Source organism: Bactrocera neohumeralis, chromosome 4 (assembly GCF_024586455.1).
Source record: "Bactrocera neohumeralis isolate Rockhampton chromosome 4, APGP_CSIRO_Bneo_wtdbg2-racon-allhic-juicebox.fasta_v2, whole genome shotgun sequence".
Lineage (NCBI taxonomy): Eukaryota > Metazoa > Arthropoda > Insecta > Diptera > Tephritidae > Bactrocera > Bactrocera neohumeralis.
The window spans coordinates 78,972,015-78,983,662 of record NC_065921.1 but is presented as its reverse complement, the minus strand read 5'-3'; the positions used below and the strand labels follow the sequence as shown (position 1 = coordinate 78,983,662).

General features: G+C 29.7%; 1 protein-coding gene across 1 annotated transcript in view; it reads left to right on the top strand.

The window, feature by feature from the left end:
• Window positions 1-10,910, top strand: part of LOC126757182 (calmodulin) — a 30,082-nt gene extending 19,172 nt beyond the window's left edge. The window contains exons 4-5 of the mRNA XM_050470879.1: window positions 1,917-2,159; window positions 9,315-10,910. Coding sequence (XP_050326836.1) covers window positions 1,917-2,159; window positions 9,315-9,343 — 272 coding nt within the window. The 3' untranslated portion in view covers window positions 9,344-10,910. The remainder of the gene's footprint in view (window positions 1-1,916; window positions 2,160-9,314) is intronic.
• Window positions 10,911-11,648: the final 738 nt, after the last annotated feature.

Here is an 11,648-nt window from a genome sequence, read left to right as displayed (position 1 = left end):
AGCATCCAATTGCGGTATTTTTGTTGTTATTTTGTAAATGAGTATGGCAGTTTTGTAAATGAAAAGGCGCTAAATTTAACATTAGCAAAAATGCGATTGAGTTTATTTATAAACAAGTGATGACTGCTGCTGCAGCGACAGTTGTTTTTACCGATAAAAATAAATTAAAAATGCTACAAGAAAAAAACCAAAAAAGTCAAAAAATGTACTTATGTTTTTAAATTATTTTTTTAAGTAAAATATTTAGTGAGATTTATTAAAACATTTTTTTTTAAGAAAAGCAAGAATTTTTACAATATTTTTTCTCAGTACATGGAGTGGATTTCTATGATTATAACGCAAGTAACGGTACTAAAGAGCTTTCAGTTGCTTTTTAAGCGTGTTTATTCAGTAGAAAAATGGTTTTTGGTCCTATTAGGTTTGAAAGTATGTATGTATTTGTTTTCTTAGCATTGTACCATTGAAGAACATAACCTGAAATAAATAGTAGGAAAATATGGCAGACAAAAGTAGTGAAAAATCAAAGAATATTCTAGATCCGTCATATATTATAAAAATATAAAGTAAATAAACATGTAAAATATAAAAAATATAATAAAAAAAATAATATAAGTGGAAAGAAAAAAATTAAATAACAAATACATATAAAATAAATAAAAAAGTAAAATAAATGAAATAATAATATACATATATTAAAAAACGATAAAATCAAATAAAAACAAAAATTAATAATTAAACAAGTAATATAAATTAAAAAAACATAAATAAAAAATATAAAATATAATAAAAAATTCAATCGAATATTATTATCTAAAATTATGCAAAATATTAAATTAAACGAAAAGTTAAAAAATAAAATAAAATTATTAACTAAAAAAAAAATAAAACTAAAGTAAATAAAAAAAAATAAATAAAGTACATAAATAAAAATCATAAATAAATGAAAAAATAAAAATAATAAAATGCATAAAAAAATATAAAGAAAGATTGAAGCGAACACCAAATAAATAAAAAAGTAAAATACGAAAATAAAATAAATAAACAAGTAATATAAATTAAAAAAAAAAAAAACAAATAAAAAATATAAAAAATTCAATCGAATATTATTATCTAAAATTATACAAAATATTGAATTAAACAAAAAGTTAAAAAAAATATAAAAATTATAAATTAATAAAAAAACATAAAACTAAAGTAAATAAAAAAAAAATAAAGTAAATAAAATAAATAAATAAATGAGACAATAAAAATAAAAAATAAGAAAAAATTATGAAGAAACAAATTAAAAAATCAATATGAAATAATATAAAAACCAAAAGATAACAAAATTAAAATATTTAAAAAATAAAAAAATCAAATAAGTAAAATAGATTAAAAATAAAGTAAATAAAAAAAATAGATAAAAAACTAAGGTAAATAGAAAAAATAAAAAAAAAAGCATAAAATTTAAATAAATAAAAAATACGAACAAAAATTTAAAAAAAAAATTAAAAAATAAATATAAAATTATATAAAAATCAAATAATGAAGAAATTAATAAAATAATAAAAAACAATAATAAAAAACAAGAGTATGAAAATTAAGAAAATAAAAAGGAAATTAAAAAGAAAAAAAAAATTTTTAAAACTTTAAAAAAATTTTAAGAAGAAAATTAAGAAAATAACTGAAAAAATAAATAAAATGTGTAAAAAAATAAAATAAACGAATATGAAATTAGTAAAAACGATTTAATTAAATTTAATAATTAAATAGAAAAAACAAAATACTAAAAAATAATAAATTATTTAGAAATAATAAATTATTTAGAAATAATAAATTATTTAAAAATAATAAATTATTTAAAAATAATAAATTATTTAACTGTTTTTTCAAAAATTTTTATCAATAATATTCTCATTTTTCATTTTTTCAATCAGGTAATGGCACCATTGACTTCCCCGAGTTCTTGACAATGATGGCACGTAAAATGAAGGATACCGATAGTGAAGAGGAGATCCGAGAAGCCTTTAGAGTATTCGACAAGGACGGCAATGGCTTCATTTCAGCGGCTGAATTGCGTCACGTCATGACAAACTTGGGTGAAAAGTTAACAGACGAAGAAGTGGATGAAATGATCCGGGAGGCTGATATCGATGGTGACGGTCAGGTCAATTATGAAGGTAGGTGTCCATTGACAAATTTATAATAAAATATTAAAAAATGAAACATTTTAATTGGTGTGCGAAGAGTCATTATAAAAGTGTTATTATGTTAACTTATTTGTGCTGGTCTACTTAGCTTGTGATGAAACGCAGAAATAATTGGTATAAATCTTTGAAATTAGAATGGAGCAGCGGGTTAGCTGGGCGGCTATTTTAGAGAGTAAAGTAGAATGTGTGATGAATCGAGCACCAATTGGTATAAATCATTAAAAATGAAACTGGTATAAAATAAATAAACTGGTATAAATTAAGTAAACTGGTATAAATTAAATAAACTGGTATAAAACAAATAAACTGGTGTGAAATAAATAAACTGGTGTAATACTAATGCTGATAAAGTCTGACGGTTATACCGCTTTAATGGTTATCCAATAAGCGACATCTACAAGGAACGTACGATTAAGTAAACTGGTATAATAAAAATATAGATAGAGTATAGCGGTTATACCAAATTAATAATACAGATTAACTGAAACCCAGAAAGAACGTTTTTCTCGCTCACTCACATTAAATTTGTTTTTTAGAAGACAGCGCAGAACTTACTCATGTCCCGTAGAGAAGTGGCTTATCGAGGACGTAACACGAAACTAGGCACGATTTGCATTTGATGAACTTAATTACAAGAAAAAAAATTATTTTAATCTGGAAGTGAAAGGCGTAGATAAATATTTTCTCCTAAAATTACCACACAAAAGCACTTGCGCGTGCTGCCACACCTGTGTAGGAGCAAGATGCGCTCAATTCATCTTGCTGCCACATTCAATTACGCACGCTTATTTGTTTAGGCGCACGTGTGGGTACACAGCAAAAGGCCTTTGTAAACATTACCACTATTTGCCGCAACATTACAGCGTTGTAGTGGCGCTTCTTCAATCTATTAGCCAATTTATTTGCCTCTTTCGCCAATAGGCGCACGGACATCATGCCGCCACGGACACGCAACCAGCTGCCAACAGCATGCGCGCCCCGTCCCTTGCTGCTAACTAAACCAAAATCACTTATAAATGGTTTGCTAACCAAACACACAGCACACACACAATTCCGTGTGCTCCAGCTAATCATTTCGCAAACACAATCTATCAACACCCTGCCGCCCGCACTAATGGGCCGGTGGTCGCCTGCTGTTACCTACCTGCCATATTTTTTGATATATTAGTTGACCTTTTATGTGTGGTAGTTTTTGTTTCTGTTGTGGTAGTTGGGTGTGTGCACAACACTTTTATTTACATTCACCAGGTGTGTGGGCAAACAGAACGCAACAACCGCCGTCTGCCAAGCTCTGCTGCCCGGCATTAACACACAGCGCAGTGATTAGTTTGTATTAGCACTGTCCGTCCATCAACCTTCATCTTCATTTTGCTGCGTTGTTGCTTTTTTTTGTTTTTGTAACAGTGTACGCCACGAGTATTGGCAGTGCAGAATTGATGGTTGTCATTTGAAGGCACGGAAGGCAGTAGGCACCACAAAAAACATATATTTATACAGTTATGTGAAAAATAATAAGGACAGTGGCCTGCGGTGAATGAAGTTTATGTGGATCCAAAAATGGGAGGGAATTAAAAGAAGTGAACCAACCTAAATTATTGTAAACAAATTGGAAAAAGGTTTTTTGTATAGTTTTACCCAGATATGGCAAATTATTTTATTTTATTTTCATTTTTCTTATAATCTGAGATATTATCATGTGAAAAAAAATAAGGACACTTCTAGTTTAACTAAAAAAACAACAATATTAAATAAGAAAAAGGAAATAGTTTTCATTCAATTGTGTTTAAATACATTTCTAAATTGTTTAATATTTTGTTGAAAATTCTTTGTTGTTTAAAACAGATCGACACCGCTTCGGCATGGAATCAACTAGATTGCGGCAGACGGAAACCGGGATTTCGTTCCAGGAATCCTGAATAATTTGCCAAAGCTCGTCGCTGTTACTTGGGCACTTTCCTCTTATTGACGCTTTCATTGTATTCCACAAATTTTCTATTGGATTTAGATCCGGGGACTGCGGAGGCCACTCCATTACATCAATGTTATTGACCCTAAACCACTCTTTTGTACACTTAGCTGTGTGTTTGGGGTCATTATCTTGCTGAAATATCCACCTAGGGGGCATATTATCTTCAGCGTACTGTAGCATACATTCTTGAAGAATTTCTACATAATCGGTTGCCTTCATAATACCCTGTATGCGATGGAGCGGCCCCACACCGTTGTATGAAAACGATCCCCAGACCATAATGTTTCCGCCACCATGTTTAACGGTTTTTATGGTATATTTAGGATTGTAAGCTGCGTTTGGTGGTCTTCTAACATGATGAATACCTCGATCAGAATTAAACAAATTTATTTTTGTTTCGTCAGACCAAAGAATATTACGCCATTTCTCCTTAGACCAAAGCACATGTTCTTCAGCAAACTTTAGTCTTTGTTGCACGTTCTTTTTCGATAACATAGGCACTTTTCTAGGACTTCGGGACTTGAGATTTTCCTTAATGAGCACTTTGCGGATAGTTGACGGGTCAACATCAATATTCAAATCACATTTAATTTGTTTGGATGAGATAAATGGATTCTTTTTAACACAGTGAATTATCCTTTTTTTGGTGGACAGAGTTATTTTAGGCTTCCTGCCGCGTGTTTCAATCTTGGGAATCCACTTAACTGCTTTTTCAACCATTGTTTTTGAAATATTAAGTAAATTCGCAACTTTTCTGTACGAATTCCCCTGTTTCACCAAGTTTTTAATATGTTCTCGAGATTTCGGATCGCAGTGCTTACCCTTCCCGATATCTATTCAATAAAGAAAAAAATCTGGTTCTAAATGATTGATATTAAAACTGAAAATATTATTCTTACCTTATCTCTGCAAATAAACACGTTTTAATAAAAGAAAATTCGATATTGTCTTAAAACGACACGCTGTCCTCATTAAATCGCACAACCGAATACTGAATATGTTAAACACAGAATGACTAGATCCAAAATATGTGCAAATACTTTGCGTTTGTCTAACGGAATTTGTTTATGTAAATAATGAGTGAAAAAAATATACCGTTAACTGGCGGCATTTTTCATGGCATACTAGGAATATTTTGAAGTTTTGGGTTTTTGCATCCCTGTCCTTATTATTTTTCACATAACTGTATATATCTGTGTGTATGTGTTTGTAAATACTATCAATTTAATGTATATAGATGTTTATTTAACGCCGTGGGATTAGTCGTTAGTCGTTGAGCCACTTTCAAGTGAGTGAACCCCATTGCTGGTGGGTGGTTGTGGGTAGCTTGTGGGTAGTAGCTTATTAGCTGCCATAAATTCAATTGACTTAGAAGTTAGAAGACTAAAGATTATCCCGTTTTGCTTAAAAAGACATACGCGCTTATACACAGGCACAAACAAATGTAGAATTTGCACTTTGTTTTCACATTTTATTAGGTCCTCAGTGTATTTTTTGGCTTTGCGCCAACTGTGGAAGGTTTCTGCTTTGTTCCGTCTTTCAAATACTTCTTGTTTTTTTATGTTTTTTTTTCTTATGCGTCGCTTAATTTGTGCTATTTTATTGTTGTTTGTGTATTTTGGCGAATTTGCGAAAAAATTCCGCTTAATTTACTTATCGGCTCCGGTTGGTCGGGGGGAGTTGCGCAAGGAACGCAAACAAATTCAATGTTAATTGGTCACTTTCGCCAATAGTTGATTTCGCCTTTTTATTTGCCCTCTAATTTTTTGCGGTTTGTTTAGCTGATTGTTGCCACGTTGCGGCCAGTCTCTGCTTAGTGTCTTTTGCACATACATTCCACACGTTTTGTTTCTTATCTTGTGTGCTGTGCTCTTAGTCACTGCTGCATACATGCCTTTTTAGCGCGATCACACGTCATGCGGTATTAGTAGCGACTTAATCAGCTGATGGGTTTCTTGTAATTAACGAGTCATAGTGTTGAGTGAGTGAAGCGTGTTATGGTTGATGTGTATATTGTTGTAGTTTGTTGTAATAGCATTTCAATGTAAATTAGTTCAGGAAATTGCTATATAAACACTAAAAAATTATTGCGGGAAAACACGGTGGCAAAAAACATTTATCACTTAAGAATTATTACCTCATAACATTAAAATGTTGATTTGTAGCAGTTTTATTTGTATTTTCCAATAATTTTCGCTCAATGAACGATTTTTATTGTATGATATATTATGCATTGAAAATAAATTTTATTTTGAATTATCAAAAGTAAGTTCGAAAATTCATTTTGAGTTATCAAAAGAAGTTCGAAAATTCGAAATTAAAAGTTACAAAATATTTTGCCACAACTCGAAGCTATATTCAGTTAGTTACATACATATGTATATTCTAAAAGGAAGTGTTTATCTAAAAGGAGGTTTGAAGTAAGTTCGAAAATTCGAAACTAACATTTATTCCATATTTTGCTAGAAATCAAATCTACATTGCACCTAAAACATTTCATTTTGTTTTGAATAGAAATTCAAAGTATTTTCGAAAATTCGAAATTAACATTTTTTCCATTTTTTGCTGGAAATCAAATCTAAATTGCACATAAACCATTTTATTTTGTTTTAAAAAAAAATTTACAAAGTTCGAAATTTCGAAATTAAAACTTCCATATCTATTTTAGAAATCAAATCTAAATTGAACAAAATCACTTTATTTTGCCTTGAATTGGAATTTCAAAGTTCGAAAATTCGAATTTAAAATTTACCTCTTTTTTCCTGCAAATTAAAGCCGTATTTAACTTAAATTATTTTTCTTATTTAAAAAGAAAATCAAAGTGCGTTCGAAAATTCGAAATAAAATTTTAACTCATATTTTTTCTGCAAGTCAATGCTGTGTTTAAGATATTTTTTTTACTTAAATAGAAAATCAAAGTGAGTTCGAAAATTCGAAATTTAAATTTTCTCCATATTTCAACATTATTTAAGAATTTTTTAAGAAAACATTAAAAATATTATGGTGTAGATTTGATTAAAAAGTTTCTTACCTCAAATTCTATATTTCGAAACTCACTTGTAGGGCTTTCTTCCCATTTTCATACTATTTTTCGCACATTTTGTTATATTTTCGTAAGAGCTATAAACAGCTTTGTCAATTAAATTCTAAATTCAAAAGTAAAACTCATTTCAAAAATTTTACAGCACAGCTTTTCGAACTAATTAAGTCACGCTTTCGGTGCAAAAAATTGTTTATTTCTAATACACGAAATGTATCAGCATTAAATAACTACTACTTGATGATATCATCAATTTTCTACTCGTCATTTTCTTGTCGTTCATAACTTGGCACAGTGTTACGTAAGCGCAATCGATTATTGTTTTCTCCATTTTTTGCTTCAAAAAATAAACTGCAATTAACACAATATTCCCAGCCATTGCTTTCCAGTCCGTTGTGACTCACGTGAAATGTCAGTTTATATTTACTTCAAATTGTAAATATTATTATGAATGAGTTGCTTTTGTATATTTCAGTGTAGGTGGCACCTATTTCTCTCCATATGTTTATGCCTTTTATGTCATTTCTTATTTTTTACGTTTCCATAACGTGTTTCCAGGTGGGTGCTATTTTAAATATACTTTAAGTAGTGTTACTCAATACTGTGGTGAATATAAATTATAAGTGGGTGTGTTGTGGTAACTTTCATTTGATTTTTATGAAAGGCATTTAAGTGCAGAGTGGCGCTATTTCGTTCATACTTCAGTAATGAGCTGCATACCCTGTTAGATAGATGGTACTCCAGCGATTAGAATTAGACTAGTCATTTAAGTGGTTTTTTATGGCGTTGTCCTTCAAGGCTTTACTGCAAATTGTTTGGTTTAGTGTCAAGTTTCCAAAAAATATAGTTTTCAAATCATTTTCATTATATGAGTATTTGATTGACCTAACATTTTGAGAGATTTTCCACTACAAGTCGTAAAAAGTGAGGTTAGAGTAGTAATATTACGAAAGTTTTAGTTTTACAGTTGAACTGCCATTACTCGTACTTCTATAACTCGTAGTTCTTCATAACTCGAACTCTTGAGTTTGCCATTTATCCCAGTTTCTCATTTATATTAGTTTCTTATCTATAGAAGTTTGTCATCTATACGAGTTTGTCATTTATTCAAGTTTTGCTATGTATACCAGTTTTTTCATTTACATCAACTCTTAATTTACTATTATTTATTAATACCACTTTTTTCCGCTGCCATTTATACCAGCTTACAATTTATACCAGTTTTCCATTTACAGCCGTTTTGTTATTTGTGGCAGTTTGGTCATTTATACCGGTTTGTAGTTTATACCAGTTTGTAATTTATACCGGTTTATCGTTTATACCAGTTTTGTAATTTATCCCAGTTTACAATTTAATACCGGTTTGCCATTTGCAGTAGTTCTGTCATAATTTTTATATTTTTTTATTAATACCATTTTTTCATTTATAAGTTGTCATTTATGACAGTTTTGGCATTTGCACAAATTAGCCATAACGTTTTTGTAATTTATACCAGTTGGTCATTTGAACCCCTTTTTGCCATTTGTACAATTTTGTCATTTATACCAGTTTACAATTTATACCAATTTGCCATTTGCAGCAGTTTTGTCATAATTTATGTATTTTTTTATTAATACGATTTTGTTTCTTTTAAAAGTTGTCATTTATGCCAGCTTAGAATTTATATCAGTTTTTCATTTATACCAGTTTTGACATTTGGTAAAATTATTCATTTATAGCATTTTTGTAATTTATATCAGTTTACAATCTATACCAGTTTGGAGTTCATACCGGTTTCAAGTTTATACCAGTTGGTGACTTATACCAGTTCATAATTTATACTAATTGATAATTTATACCAGTTTGTAACTTATTACTTATCATTTTGTTCGATTTACTACTCTCCAAAGTTTCAAAACATTTGCTTGGATATCAAAGATTCAGTTGCCTTTCGTGTATCTACTGACGAATATTTTTCTTCATTGAAATAGTACCGAAACCATATTTTTTTTATAGAATTTACTGACTCACACCAAATGAAAAGTTTTATTTTATATTTTAGTGAATATTACTTTTGTAATACATTTTTTTATTAACACTAAACTAATTCCCTTTCTTTCTTGCTCCGCTCTTGCAGAATTCGTGACTATGATGACATCGAAGTGAGCAGATAAATTACTTGTTTTTAAGCCTTTCTATGTTTTTAAGATGTTGACGAAGACTGTAGCTGGGCGCAACAACACCGCGCGACGCTGTTGCTATGGAAACCATGAAAAAGAAATATAAAAAAAATATATAAATCTTGAGCAAAAGGGAGAATTAAATATATAAATAAATATTAAAACAAAAAAGAAGAAGAAGAAAAAAACAGAATACATTATAATAAATTACACTTTAATATTTAAAATAAAGATAAAAAATAAAACTTACAACTCAATGTAATAATGATGATAAAGACATACTATACACACACACACACACATCCATAACATTTAACCATTTATTCACATTCTCTTACACAACAACAAAAACAACAACAATCACATGCAAACATGCTAAAGCTCTGGCAAAAGCAACAGTACATTTCCTATATATTAACAAGCATTACGAACACATAACACCAACAGCAACAAAAACAACAACAACAAAACAAAAAACAACAACTTAGTACTTACCATACATATATTAGCTATATTTATTGTGTGCATCAAGCGCAAGGTCCATTTGTAACAAATGGGTCCTCCTCTTAATATGCGCGTAGAGCAATGCCGCAATCGTGTACTAATTGATGAACTTGTGTTTAGAAGAAATTCAAATAAAAAGAATAAAGAAATAAATAAAAATTTGAATGAAAAAATAAACAACTTTTTGCTGATGTTTACTCTACACACACACACACACACCCACACATACACACATATTATGAAATATTTAATTAGTCAAATAATGGCAAGCATAACAACTAGCTGTGAAAACACACACACACACCCTCACACATTGAGTGATTGTAAAGCGTGTAAATCGAATGGAAAGCGATTTAACTTGCATACATACAGACATTTATGGCGAAAACGAAAGGTAATAAGTAAGTTAGAAAGCGTATGTAAGCAACAAATGCAACAAAGCGACAGTTACGTACATATTTAAATTACAAAAACAAAAAAATACAACAAAACCACTGACATTCGCTATGCATGATTAGAGTAATAACTGTAAAATCGATCAATCAACCGCAACAATGACAGGCAGAACAACAAAAACAAAACAATTTACAACAACAAACTGACAAACAAAACAATAACAAACACACGCACACACACCTGAACAAAAGAGTCTTATTAAATTGTATTAAAACAGTTAATTGAAAGCGAGAAGTAACGGAAAGCCAATAAAAAACGCAAAAATGCAATGCATGCAGGAAATAAAAAAACAAAAACAAAAAAAAAATAAAACAAATAGGCAGTGCAGTACAGTTTTGCGTTGTATTCGTGGCAGAAAGCGGACTGGAGAGGACAGGACAGCTTAGGTGACATTAAAGTATGTGAGCGCAGAGCAGATACTAGGAATAAATATAGGCAAACAATGTGAGCAAAACTAACAACAACAGTAATTACAAAAAACAAAAGCATACCAACTTTCCAACTGCATAAAGCGTAAACAACAACAGCAAAAAAAGTATAAAAATTAAAAAAAAAAATACATGGCAAACAGAAAAGCGGCAAAGCAGAAATAGAAGCGCCGCTTTGATGCAGAAAAAGTGCAAAAAGCGTGTTGTAAAAAAATTGAAAAACAAGCAAGTGAACACAAAAACACAAATTGTAGATTGTAGCTATAAAAAGGCATTTCTATGCAAGTTAAAGAAGAGCGGCGGCTAGCAGAAAATTGAAAATCGAAAAAATATTAATAAAATATGTAAAAAAACGAAACAAAACAAAAAACAAAGCGTTTTAAGTATTCGAGCTGTAAGCATATGTATGTATAGAGCGGGTGGCAGATGGGATGAAAGTGTGTGACGTTAGGGTGGGTAAAGAAGGATTTGAGTAGCTAGACGTGAAACCAAAAGCAATTTGATTGGCCGTGAGCAATGACGCTGCATTGAGGCGGCATGTTGGGCAGAGCAACTGCAACGGTTGCAATGAAATTTAGTGATTCAATATTTTTTTAGAAATTTTCTTTTTAATTTTTTAGAAAATTCTTTTTAATTTTTTTAGAAAATCCTTTAATTTTTTTTTTAGAAATTTCTTTTAAAAAAATTATGAACAACTTTTAATCTAAGTTGTTTAGAAAATTACTTTCAAAAAATTTGATAAATTTCTTTTTTTAAATTTTCTTTTTTCACTTAAATATTTTTCTTAATTTAATTTTTTTTTAATTTTAAATTAAAGTTTTTTGTATTAATGTTTCTAATTGAATAGAAATTTAAAATAAAAATAAAAAGTAATACAAATAATAATTATTATTTTTCTTAAAC